This window comes from Rhipicephalus microplus, chromosome X, assembly GCF_043290135.1.
Source record: "Rhipicephalus microplus isolate Deutch F79 chromosome X, USDA_Rmic, whole genome shotgun sequence".
In the NCBI taxonomy this organism is placed as follows: Eukaryota; Metazoa; Arthropoda; class Arachnida; order Ixodida; family Ixodidae; genus Rhipicephalus; species Rhipicephalus microplus.
This window is the reverse complement of record NC_134710.1, coordinates 318,946,233-318,960,300: the sequence shown is the minus strand read 5'-3', so window position 1 is coordinate 318,960,300 and position 14,068 is coordinate 318,946,233. Positions and strand designations below refer to the sequence as shown.

Genomic DNA, 14,068 nt, shown 5'->3' with positions numbered 1-14,068 from the left:
ACATCACTGTGATTCTACTGCATAGCTGCCAAGTTCAAGGATCCCGAATCCGGGAGATTCCCGAGACGGGACGGGACGAGGGGGGGGGGGGGGGGGCTGAATTATGTGCTCTTAGTTTTTTTTTTGGTACCAAAAAAAAAAAAAAAAACTGAAGGCAAACAAACTAACAAACATCGCAAAAAAACAAAGGTGGGGGGGGGGGGGGGGTCCTCAATCACAAGCGCCACCATCAGCATTGCAGTCTTATGGTGGCTTGGAGTGGCCAAACACACGAGGGTAGGGTTTCCCACTAAGGTGAAAGTTTCAAAGGATTAACACAACTAACATAATCTATTTCCATCAAAACAACACGCTTATGTCTTCCCGGGACACAAGTGAACAAATGGGATGGCACAGCTGGCTGCCGCAAATGCGCAGGTCAAAGCTTTGCTCACTCTACTAGATTCTTTTGACAGGAACGCCAAAATGCATCTGGCCCTTTTTATTTATTATGATAGCAATTATATGGACCACCTAGGCTGGTTTTCTTGCCGTCGCCGCCATCGTTCACCATCTGTATACATATCTATATATATATATATATATATTAACACTCAAAAAAAAAAAAAAAAAAGAGCCCCAGCTTGTCGCAATGCGCCTACGCGCACTTATCCTGTAGTGGGGAGAATCGTGTGCCTTCGGCTTTTACTGGAATGATTGCGTTAGTTGCCAGGCCCACAAAGGTTACTTCGGCCTCTGCACAGGCCCCGTTCGCAAAAAAAGCCCGCTTTCATACACAGTGAAGTATAACAACTGGGACACTTGTTAGTTTGTACTCATCAGTACCTGTGATTACATATCGTGCATCGTTTTTGTTTAAACAGTGGGTTAAGTGTTGAGCAGTAAACGTTAGTTCGCTCTCATCCTGCGTGTCTCATTTTCTTGCGTCATCTGTGCGAGAGCAGCGCGCTGCACGTTACCATCTGCTTGCCGTTCTCAGCGTGACACTCCAAGTTGTTGCTCTCGCATTCGTTGCTTCGCCCTTACGGCAGCACTGTGGCTTTTTTTCTTTTTATACGTATTTATGGCCTTTAGTCTACCGCAGTGTGCCCTCGAAGCTTGTAGATCGCTATCGCGTTGCCGCGACCACGGTTTTGTGCGAGGTGGTTGCAGCAAACGGTAGTTCCTTTTTACAATCCTCGTGCGCTTGGATGCACAGGTGCCAAAACTAAGTCATTTTATGCGATCCAAGATTGCATCTGCCGCAGTTCTGTCCGCAGAGTCTGCGGAAAGCAGCGTTGATTTGACTGATTGAGTGCACACTTTCGATGTTCTGTCAGTTACGTCGTCGCCATACATGATTGTGTCAACAGCGACGGCAGTTTCGTTCACAGCGGTTGTTGCAACGACAATCACACGCACTGTAGAAGACAGTGCGTGCGCTGGTTGCACGCGTACTTACAAAGCTTTGAGTACACTGCTCTCGGCCTTCGTTTGATGGTTTCCATACTAAAGCCCATATCACCCACCGCGATTAAAAATGTGTTCGGAGCATTCGAATTCAGGCCCAATAAACATAGTGAAATTTGGCCGGAGATTTTCACAAACTCGTATCTGCCGCCATTGCATGACTGAGATTCTACTGTACGTTTAGATGAACGCCTCTTTAACTCATTTATAATAAAAAAGGGTAGGTTTGAAAAGCCTGGAGCAAATTGAGCTGCTTTTTTGCCAATGCGGCCAGATCAAGCACAGAAATTTCTATTTCCGGGAGATTTTCATCACAACCGTACAAACGGAAGAAACAGTCAAAATACGGGAGTCTCCCGGCCAATTCGGGAGACTTGGCAAGTATGCTACTGTACGTTTAGATGAACGCCTCCTAAATTTGTTTATAATAAAATGCGGTTTGTTCGCAGAAAGGATGGAGCGGATTGACCTGCCTTTCTGTCAATGCGGCCAGATCCCGCACAGATATTTTGATTTCCGGGAAATTTTTATGACAACCATACAAATAGAAGAAATGGTTGAAATCAGTGAGTCTCCCGGGCAGTCCTGGAGACTTGGCAGGTATGTAATAGTCAAGTATGACCTGCCACACAGGACATTTGGAAGGCACTGAGTCAATGAAGCACTCTATAACACAATTGAAACTCCGCTACTAAGTAATGAAACTGATCACCACTGAGTAATGAAAGCAGAAACAGCGGGAATGTGCCCTTTTGTTCACATATCCGCATACTCACGATTAGAACGAAAAACTGACCGGTATGACTTGAAGCAGTATATGTGAGCTTTATGAATTTTTAGCGCGACAAGTCCATCGAGTAGAGAGAGTTGTGAAGTTTTGATGGCCATCAAAAGTGGCAGTACGATGCAGATATAAGTGATCCATTCACGTGTTCCAGAAAGATATCTGCGAGTCGTTCCAGCATAAATAAAAACTCTGTGAGCACACTATGGTTTCAGAATGAATTTTGCTAATTTTTCGGTGATACAAAACTTTGGGCGATACGAATGTTCTCGCTCTTCCTTGAGATTTGTATCACGGAGATTCTACTGCACTGAAGTCATTCTTTAATTATTTATACAAAGGTTTATTCTATCACATACATGCTTTGAGGTAAGCTAAATTTAGGTCTTCATGCAATATGATTACCTGCTCCTTTTTGACCATGTAAGAGCCTAATATATTACTGTAAGTAAAAATATCTGCATATTCTTATTGTTTTGGTTGTGCACCAAACAAACAACAGGAACAATAAAACTATCAAGCACCAATGCCACAACTTCAAACTTTTTTTTTCTTGCCTTCTTTGAAACAACTGTCTGAGTGACCACTACTCTCTAAATAACTACCATGTTTGAGCTACCGTTCATGTTGATTATGTTGAGAAGATCGTGTGAAAAACAAAATGTGGCTACTGAAATTTAAGCAATCTTACAACACTGATTCCATAGAGTTGGTAGTCATGTTGCTGGCAAAAAATCAGGTGCCTGTAGAACAAAGTTCGCAATTATATTTGCATTCTGTAGTTATGTTGATTTGTCAAAAAGTGGATACAAATAAACGAAATAGAGAGTTAATTTTGTTATTACAACAATAGTAAAAAAATTATTATATTTCGACATTTCATGAAAAAATAAAATTTCGTTGGTATGAAAAATACAACACAACAGAACTGCTGAAAAGGCATCTCTGTCTGCAAAAATAAGCACAAATTATGATTCTTACCTTCAAGAATGTCGGCGCGATCTTTGGTCTTGAGCTCAGCCTTCGCGTATGGGTATATAGCGTACTCCACCATTCCCAAGTCATCACACACTACTGCCTGTGTTCGGTTGTTCACCAGAGAGCTTCGAAGAAGCTGCACGACACAGAACGAAAAGAATAAAAATGTTATCTATATATAGCCGCCATGCATGAGCCGGCCCTGCATGCGCACGGTAGTCCACTGAACAGCAAACGCACACACATGAAGAAGAGAATGAGGGTGCTCGAGGCAGAAGCTCATGAGGACTACCAACCTTCGGATCTTCTTGATTGCTGTGCGTCGTTCACTTTGGGCACAAGTTCGCCCTTAATAAACCATGTAAATAGAACATCCTTGTTGCGAGGCTGCTGCATTTGTTAGATGCCGGAGACGTGACCTGGCTCATACGCCATGTTTATTCCATGCTGACTTCTTCCTTCTCCACCTTTACTAACCATCGCTTGATACGTAACATGATTCCCCCACCCCCCGAAAGAAGGCATGAATTATGAACAAGAAAAAGTAACCTAGGAGAGGTTAAAAATCCATAAATGTCAAAATTAACAATTTCTTCTATGCTCCAGGAAAGTTCGGTAAACTTTCAAAGACTTCAGTGGAGAGTGCAGCAGTCCGGTTAACGCAGGAGTTCTGGTGGGCGAGGCTGACTGTGGCGTTCTAGAGAAGATAACCGCGTCCTGCACAACTGCACTGACCATGACACGGCTTCAGCAGCTGCGAAGAATGAACAAAGCTGGACGTCCTTGTTGCATCGGCAACTCGGATGTCGTCGGGGTTGTATTTCTAGTTGTGAATGGTGCAATCCCGATGCTTCTTGCGTACGTGTTTCTCGACAGATTGTAACAGAGTGCCGGAGTGCTTGCGGTTTGCAAGTAGTGCTTCCGCGTCTTTCTCGGCGTTTTCTGTGGTGTTGCAGTGGGTGTAATAGCAGGCGCAGGGAGCATCTCTGGCGACTTTTCTTTGTGCAAAAGTGTCTGACGTCTTTAAATGGCCTTTGGTTTGGAGATCTTATTTTTCGATGTTCTTCAATTGGTGAACGCGCTTCCGTTGAATTTCGCGTTCCTCGATGCCTTTGTTGCAGTCTCTCTTGTGGTCGCATGTGTTTGTAAACTTGGCCTTGCTTTCTTTGCTGATGTTGCTCAGGAGATGGCTGTAGTGGAGCCCCTTTCGAAATTGGGCATTCACTTCTTTTACAAGTTGATATGTCCCATAAACAGCTGATGCATAGTGAGCTAGTGTCTTGCTGGTCGGGCATAGTTGGTAATGCGTCATCATTGCTAAAATGCTCTTCAGAGGCTCCGGTAAAGTGGTCCAGTATGGACGCTTCTGACAGACAGCTGCGTGCGAGGTTTGATGTTTGTATTACTTCTGCATTCTTTCGGTACTTAGATTGGTGAGCCCTGGGTGAGGTTACCAAAGGCGACTTGGCATTACTAGGCTCGATCTGCACAGTCTGCTGAACCATAGAAATCAAGTCTTATGATGAGAAACACCTTTTCGAGTCGTCATAGTGGGGTTGGGTAGTTTCTCGATATGTTGACAGTTTGCTTATCGTGGACATGGTGTCATTACAAGGCAAACGGTGAGCGTTTGATTTATAAGCACTTGAGGAGCCGCGTAATGGAAAACGAGGTGGTGTACCGTGTATGCGAGATGAAGATTGAAGAGTATCAGGTGTGTGAACAACGTCTCGTGCCACACGCTGGAGCGACGATTTTAAAACTAACGACATTCGTGCAGAAGAGAAACCTGATAGAAAGTTATGTGTCTTGACAAAAGCGCGAGGACTGTGCCGGCTGAAAGCGATTGTGTCCAGATGGTCAGTAATAAAGAAGTCCTTGTCGTAGTCCTTGAAACGGGTAATCATCTCTTCTTTTATCTTTTGCCACGATTCGTCGTTCTCGAAGATGTGGGTGAGGTAAAACTTAAATGCCTCACCAGAGATGTAGTCAGTGAAGTTTATGATCATCTCCCGTTCCGACCATGATGCAGCGGTAGCGTGGAGCTCGAAAAGGTAGAACCAGTCCTGCACAGGTCCATCGTTTGCTGCCCCGATGTACTTGGGGATGTCAAGATGGGCCGATGAATCTGTCATGGTGCTGGTCGTTGTTTCCTGGTTGGAGATGATTCGGTAGTCAATGTATGGTCAGGGCGTCTTGTGGAGAACTGCGTTGATGATGAGCGACTGATGAAGGGGCAGGCAGGTCTCCATCCTGGCGACTCGTGCATTGCATTGCAACTCAGTATCTCAGTAGCAACTTCGTCGCATTGCAACTCAGTATCTAGTAGACCTATTTACAGATGAATATGAGCTCTATTACAGAATTCATGGTTTCAGATCCTTGCATGATACACCTACTTCTATCAGTCTGCAATTGGTAAAGTAAGATGCACATTTTATTGATTCCACAATGACACTTCCTCTAGCGAATACCGGAATACGTACACCACATCGCGACATCGATATCCAGTCATCCAGTACAGGCAAGTAGGGGCCCGCAAACAATCAAACTCCACTACAACAAAATTCACGTCAAACCCAACGATCCAGTCGGTGGAAATGACCCTCGTCATCAATGAATGACTGTTGGCAACGTACTTCACTGGCAAGTTTTTCATGCCCTTGAAGCACCGCGGTTTGGCGCTCTTGCCAATAATGATAAGGGGCCATTTGTCAGACCCGTTTCTATTTGCACAGAGCAACACGGTGGCTCGCTTTTTACTCTGCTTGCCTTCGTAGCACTGTTTGCCCTTGAAGACAAGCATCTTAGCTGGTAGCATTTCAAAGAAGAGCCCAGTCTCGCCCGCATTGTACCCGTCGGACGCAGCGTACTTTTCGACGATGTCAGCAGCATTGGGTGCGATCCATGGTGACGCACCGTCACAGTCTGGAGAAGCGGACTCTCTACACAGCACCTTCCCAACGATCTCATGGCGCTCCTTGAATCGGCTGAGCCACCCGGCGCTTGCCTTGAAGTTTTCGTTGATGCCTAAAATGCAGGCGTACTTCAGTGCTTTCCACTGAATTAGGCTACCACTGATCGGTATCTTTTCAGCCCTCGTTTCACTGCCTTGTCAAGTTCTACATGGGCTGGCTGGGTCGTTTTCTTTTGTTGGGTAGATGTGCTCGACGCTAGCACATTTAAAATGCTTGCAAAAGTCTTCAGTATCGTCGACAACGAGCGCGGAGAGATACCGTACTTCTCGGAAATACATTCCTCTTCTTTTTGCCATTCTGCTGCTCCCGCGGCAATTATTTTTGCCTTTTGCTCTAGCGAAAGAAACTTCTTTTTCTTACTCTGTGGTGCTGCCATAAGCCTTCGCTGCCATAGACAGAGGGAAAAAAAAAACCTGCAGGTCGAAGCTAACATGGTGCTGGAGTAATGATCCAAAGAGATGAGGCACAAGGCGGGGACTAACCAGGACTAACACTGCTAAAACCACAGAACAAGTCAAAAAGACGAGCCAGCAGTGTTGCGTTTGGCGGGCCACCATTTTGCGGTGGCCGCCAGAACAGAAGAAAGGCAGCCGCCTCATTTTGTGGAGATAAGGATCAGCGCCAAGACGCCCTGCTGTTTACATGAACTGGCCGCTGCGTGGCTGAAATTACTCTACGGAGCGCCGTTGTCCTTCGGATCCGCGCAGAGATGCGACACGTGGCGTATTCGTGCCCCGGTAAAAGCCACAATGCCAAGCTTCCACCGATTTACGGACGTCAGACCACCACGCTGCGCGTCTCTGATTGAGGAGCCGCCGGCGCTCAAATCAGTACCAGATGTCCAGGTATGGCCCCTCAAAGGCACCTAGACGGCGATCGCCATTCAACAAAGCTTGGGTGGTCGGCCCGATGTGGTCAGCGAGATAACAGACTCGTTTTACCCTGCTCAAGCAAGATTCGTCGAAGGAGGCAGCATCGCCGGGACCATACACGTGTTTAATTTGTGTATGTGTTTGTTGGGGGCGGTGCCGGCATAACGACACTCGTGTGTGCTGCGAGACATGTTATTGGACAGTCCCGTTGTCACAGAATGAGCGCTAAAAATGTGCGCGCCGCCAAATTCTTGCGATAACGTGCGGGAGAGACGCCGGGAGGTCAAAAGAAAAAAAACAAACAAACAAACATCCAAGGCTCCCCGGGCGCGCGCTCTCCCCTCGGAAGCGTGGCTTCGCCGACGAACCTCCTCACCCCACATCGGCGGCCGAGCAAGCCCTCGAAATTTCTAGAACGAAAGAGGTGTGGTCATACCGAGTTGAGTCATCCGTCGCGGAGGGCATTCGAACCGTCTCGCCCCTCCCCAGCCTTCGCTGCGTATCGAGCCGACGAGATAACGAGAACCTTCTGGAATCTCGCGCGGAAGGTATTTAATCGAGCAGCCGAGACGAGAGAGCAGGAGAAGACGGAAGTTAGCGCCAGAGCGCGTAGGGTATCCCGCCGTGTAGTCGGCGAAGGTTTTGTCCGTAGGGACAAAGCAGGAGAAGACGTGAGGTTTCCTGGAAAAGAAACTTCGGAAAAGAAGACGGAAGTTAGCGCCAGAGCGAGTAGGGATTCCGCCGTGTAGTCGGCGAAGGTTTTGTCCGTAGCGACAAAGCAGGAGAAGAAGAGGATTTCCACCTGAGGGGTGAAGGCTCGAGCTACAGGCAAGAGCGTGTGTTTACCGCTATCGAGCGAAGACGATAGCGGTAAGTGTGTGAAGCCGACATGTTTCCGGCGAAGAAGTTTGAAGCTTGGAGAGTGGCCAACTTAAGACGCGAGGTTTCCTGGAAGAGAAACTTCGAGGGTCGCGGAACGACAACAACGCTGGACTTTGAGTGAGTGATTCTCGGAAGAGTATCATCCAGACTTTTGTTCCAAGAACTTTGGACTGAATAGGTTTTCTATCTCTTTAGTCTTTAAGTGTCTTGGTTGTTCAATGCATGCGACTGCATTGTAGTGCGTATTGTTGTCTGTGTCCGTTGTTTCGAGTGTGGCTGATTGTACTCTGTAGTACGTTGTTTGATTGGTGACATATTGTATGCAACTATTGTGGAGTGTGCATACTTGTGTATTGTTTTTTTGATCTGCCATTATTGAGAATATAATTTTGTGTTGTTTATCAACTCTCGGCTCTGAGTTGTTCTGTGGGCCACAGCCGGCGTCCACTGGCGCGCCAAAAAGGACCACTTCTAAATTGTCCACGCTTTCGTGGTGCGGTTCGGGAGGCCGATACTTCGACCCTTGGAATTAGCCCGGCGATCGCCTCCCTAATTAATGGGACTTGTGTGACACCCGTATGAACCTATTTGCCGATCTAGAGATTTGGGGAGATGAGACTGTATTTAATCAGCCCTCGCGGGCTGCTCAGGGTGCTTGTCAATACAATAGACAGCCACGGAGCTTGTTCAATTGACAGCCTTTTTGAATGTAGAGCTTTCAAGTTAGAGGTTCAGGCCAGAGAGCCCGTGCCATGTCAGAAATGTAAATAAACCCTCTCTACGAAGTTCAACCTCCTCCTGCCTCGACATCTTGATCCCGGATCTCCTGTGCCACAAACCTCGGTCGCAACAGCAGCCAATATCCAACGTGTGAATTCGGCTCGGCTTCGGCTGGCCAAGCTCGCAGGCTTTCACGGCATAACTCTATGCTCCAGGGAATGCTGCGGAGCACAACCTGCTATACTCCTGACCTGCCCTGCTGACGGAGTTCCTATGGAAGCCCGTGCCCCTGCTCTCGTTCAACCGCTCACCGTTGGTGGCACTACCTATAACCTTTTCGTCTGCTACTCTTACGGCTGTTTGGACGACGCTGGAGTAAGAATGACTGCATTCTGTGATGAACTGACGGCATATATGTGACATTTCTGCAAACTTGGACGGCTGTTCAAGTAAGCTGTTCAGTGCGGTCAAGTATTTATTGCACACTGGTTTATTAGCGTGGGAAGTCGTGGACTTGCACAGTGTATGACAGCCTATGTGGTGTTGCGTCCATTTAATTCAAAAGAATTTCTGAATCACTTCAAGTATACTAATTTCCAAATTATTTTGCATGTATGCATGTTAATTACACAACATGATCTGTGGGCCAAAATAATGACCACGAACGCTGAAGCTGACGTCAGTGAACAGGTGGTGACTAGCGCCACGCTTTTTGTAGGTTACAGCCCTACTGGCAGAAGGTACAAACTAGACGTGGGCACTGAAGAGAGGATATCTAGGCAGGTCAGGAGTAGAGTAGGTCGTGCTGCAGGGCATAATCATCAACCACAAACGATGGCATCCTGCATTATGTCATGATTTTGTAGCATTTACGATCGTTTTAGCTGTAAGATAACAAAAATATCCATAATGCAGACTCTGAATGCAGGCAGCTAATAGAAACTTCCCGTTAGAGAAAGCGCAAGAAAAAAAATATTTGAAAATGGCCACTGTCGTGTGTGCTTTTTTTTCGTGCCGTTCAATTTACTAGTCAGCAAGGTTCGATTTGTGGCTGGTCGAGAAACTCGTGCAAATCATTGTAGTCATTGTAGTGCAAATATTAGTGCGAGTCATTGTAGTGCAAATATTAAAAATTTGCTTAAAAATCATAAATGCAACCATATGAGTCACCTACCAGTGCTGAGTACGCATTAACAATTGAAGCACACACAAAAAAACAACCAAACACAACATATCACCGAATGAGTGCACGAAAACAGTGCACATTTATTTGAGGAAGAGCATGATCTTTGCCTGATGGGTGCAGCTCAACTTCTGTAAGGTGCACTCTTTAAGAGTGTGCATCCTTCTTACGCACTTTGAACCATTGGTGTTAGAAACAGACTTTTCGCATCAATTTGCGCGTGCTGTTTCAACTTTGCTCTCCTAGTCTTCATCACCATTTTCTTATCATGACTGGTATGCATCTTATTGGTCCTCATCCAAGCCAACGTGTATACTTCATCGTAGTACTGTGCATAGCGTTCAAATGTTAGTGAAGCGTGCACGAGTAATCTTCGGTGCCTTCATGCCGAGGGACACTCGCATTACATTTTTCACAGTTGCTGCACTCCTTCCGTGCTGCTTCCAGAGCTCACTGTGAAAGCAGAGCCCCCAAACCAAAGGCGAGAAGACAACAGTGTAACAAGTGTGCAGGCATAGCTGCCTCGACGTGAAAAAACAAAACAACACGAAAAACATGTACAGGCGATGCTGATGGTGATAGTGCCATTGTGCATTTGAATACGGCAGAGGCATAGAGAAATAAAATAGCGTCCTGATGACGATGATAACAGCATGTAAAAACGGGGCAATGTTTCCACAGCTGTGAGTGTGTCTTCAAAAATGCTACAGTCAAACCCCGCTACAATGAAACTGACAGGGCGTGGAAAAAAATTCGTTCAAGCAAAAATTTCGTAGTAGTAAAATCGAAAAAATATAGCTGATCTTAGCTATATACGATATGGCTAATATAGATTCGAATGGCTAATATATAATTACGAATGGCTAATATAGATTATTGCATGGGTAGTAGAAATGACAGAGGAGAGCTACTAGTAGATTTTGCAGAACGCAATAATTTAGGGATTTTGAATACCTTCTACAGAAAACAAGGAAACCGCAAGTGGACATGAAGGAGCCCTAATGGCGAAAATAAGAACGAAATAGACTTTATAATGAGTGCACACCCGGGCATCGTGCAGGATGTGGAAGTGGTTGGCAACGTACGATGCAGTGACCATAGAATGGTACGGTCTCGAATTCGCCCAGACTTGAGGAAGGAACGACAGAAAATGTTACGCAAGAAGCCAATCAATGAGCTAGCACTGAGAGGGAAAGTACAGGAATTCAGAGTCTCGCTTCAGAACAGGTACTCAGCTCTTAGTGAGGAATCCAACCTTAGCGTAGATACAGTGAATGACAATCTGACGAGTATCATTACGGAGTGTGCAGTGGAAGTTGAAGACAGGGTAGTTAGACAGAACACTGGCAAGCTTTCCCAGGAAACGAAGAATCTCATTAAGAAGCATCAAATCATGAAAGTCTTAAGTACAACAGACAAAATAGAACTGGCAGAGCTTTCGAAGTTGATTATTAAGCGTAAGGTATAACATGGAGAGAATTGAACACGCTCTGAAAAACGGAGGAAGCGTCAAAAACAGTGAAGAGGGAACTTGGGAAAGGCAAAAATCGGATGTATGCACTAAGGGACAAAGAAGGCAAGATAACTACCAATATGGATAGGATAGTTAAAATAGCGAAGGAGTTCTACAGAGATCTGTACAGTAGCCGGGACAACCACGACTTTAATACTACAAGAACTAGCAGTAACCCAGATGACAACCCACCAGTAATGATAGAAGAAGTCAGAAAAGCTTTGGAGAACATGCAAAGAGGCAAAGCTGCTGGTGAGGATAAGGTAACATCAGACCTGCTGAAAGATGGAGGACAGATTGTGTTAGAAAAACTAGCCACCCTGTTTACGAGGTGTCTCCTGACGGGAAGGGTACCAGAGTCTTGGAAGAACGCTAACATCATCTTAATACATAAGAAAGGAGATGACAAGGACTTGAAGAATTACAGGCCAATTAGCTTGCTCTCTGTAGTATACAAGCTATTTACAAAGATAATTGCTAACAGAGTGAAGAAAACATTGGAATTCAATCAACCAAAGGAACAAGCAGGATTTCGAACAGGCTACTCAACAATCGACCACATTCATACTATCAATCAGGTAATAGAGAAATGCTCAGAATATAACCAACCACTATACATAGCGTTCATAGATTACGAGAAGGCGTTTGATTCAGTAGAAATATCAGTCGTCATGCAGACACCGCGGAATCAGGGCGTTTATGGAGTATATATAAACATTCTGGAAGAAATCTACAGGGGATCAACTGCTACCATAGTGCTTCATAAAGAAAGCAACAGAATACCAATCAAGAAGGGTGTAAGGCAGGGAGGGGGACACAATTTCTCCAATGCTATTTACCGCGTGCTTACAGGGTTTTCAAAAACCTAGAATGGGAACAGTTAGGGATAAGAGTTAATGGAGAGTACCTTAGTAACCTGCGCTTCGCCGATGACATTGCATTGCTGAGTAACTCGGGGGGCGAATTGCAACTCATGATTACGGAGTTAGACAAGGAGAGCAGAAAGGTGGGTCTTAAAATTAATCTGCAGAAAACAAAAGTAATGTACAACAACCTCGGAAAGGAGCAGCGCTTCGAGATAGGTAATAGTGCACTTCAAGTTGTAAAAGACTATGTCTACTTAGGGCAGGTAATAACCGCAGAGCCTAACCACGAGACTGAAGTAACTAGAAGATTAAGAATTGGGTGGAGCACATTTGGCAAGCACTCTCAAATTATGACAGCTAGATTGCCACTATCCCTCAAGAGGAAGGCATACAACAGCTGTATCTTGCCGGTACTTAGCTACGGAGCAAAAACCTGGAGACTTACAAAGAGGGTTCAGCTTAAATTGAGGACGACGCAGCGAGCAATGGAAAGAAAAATGGTAGGTGTAACCTTAAGAGACAAGAAGAGAGCAGAGTGGATTAGGGAAAAAACGGGGGTGAAGGATATCATAGTTGAAATCAAGAAGAGGAAATGGACATGGACCGGGCATGTAGCGCATAGACAGGATAATCGCTGGTCATTAAGGGTAACTAACTGGATTCCCAGAGAAGGCAAACGGGTTAGGGGGAGACAGAAGGTTAGGTGGGCAGATGAGATTAAGAAGTTTGCGGGTATAAATTGGCAGCAGCAAGCACAGGACCGGGTTAAATGGCGGAACATGGGAGAGGCCTTTGTCCTGCAGTGGACATAGTCAGGCTGATGATGATGATGATGATGCTTGCAGAACAGCGGCGGTTTATGGTGGTGCCAGCGCGTGTTTTAGGCTTTGTCGACGTATCTTCAGGTTCTGAAAATGCATCGAAATGTTAAAAATTGTGTTTACTGTATAGCAATAAATATCTGAGCCTGGAATGGCATCGTGAAATTTCGTAGAAGCGGGATGGCAGAAGAAAAAGTGTTTTTTGTGGCAACAATATTTATGCATTGACTCCTATGAACTTCTGACGGGGAACCGTGAATTTTTCGTTGTAGCGGCGTTCGTTGTAGTGGGGTTTGACTGTATTATTTTGAAGTATTGAGGAGAGATAAGGATGATAGAATTCCAATTGTTATTCTGAAACATTCAGTATTCTGAAATTTATAGTAGTGAAGTATTTTTACAATAAACCAATGAACAATTGAAGGGAGAGTTTTGAAAAAGTCGGTATTCTGGGGTTTGCTATAACAAGATGTGACTGCAATATTAATGGTAGTTGACCAATAATTACACCATTAAAATGGTTTCTAGGCACCATCACTTGGTGATATTAGAGAAAAATGTATGGTTTCACTGATATTTATGTCTGTGGGCTGCTTCACCTACGTAAATGAGCATGTACTGGTAAGATCAATGTAAGTTAAGCCAAGACACATCAAATAAAGAAACAAACGTTCAAAGCATACACACAAGCAAATTCCACAACAACAACAAAAAAATAATCTAGTAGCTGGACTAACTACGCACCCTCCTTAAAGTCATCCTTAGTGACCAACTTTTAAGCAAATTCAGACTTTTTTTTTTTTTTCTTTGTGCTCTTATAGTCCCACTTCAATATATGAGCATAAATTATACCTAGTTTGAAGGGACACTCACCAGATTTGATAATTTCGAGCCGACAAGCGATATGCGTAGGTGGGGCGTTCATGATCACGTCTGCTGAAATTCGCAACGCTACGCGCCGCGGAAATGGGTCAAATCCTCTACGTAGATGACTGTTATCTGTTGTTGCCAACAGTGGTACA

The 14,068-nt window shown here is 45.1% G+C and overlaps 1 protein-coding gene across 3 annotated transcripts in view; it reads right to left on the bottom strand.

The window, feature by feature from the left end:
* The window catches only part of drosha (ribonuclease 3 drosha), a 277,020-nt gene that overhangs the window by 45,340 nt on the left and 217,612 nt on the right, over positions 1 to 14,068 (bottom strand). For all 3 annotated transcript variants that reach the window (XM_037413695.2, XM_075879566.1, XM_075879567.1), the window contains one exon: positions 3,215 to 3,347. In XM_037413695.2, coding sequence (XP_037269592.2) covers positions 3,215 to 3,347 — 133 coding nt within the window. The remainder of the gene's footprint in view (positions 1 to 3,214; positions 3,348 to 14,068) is intronic.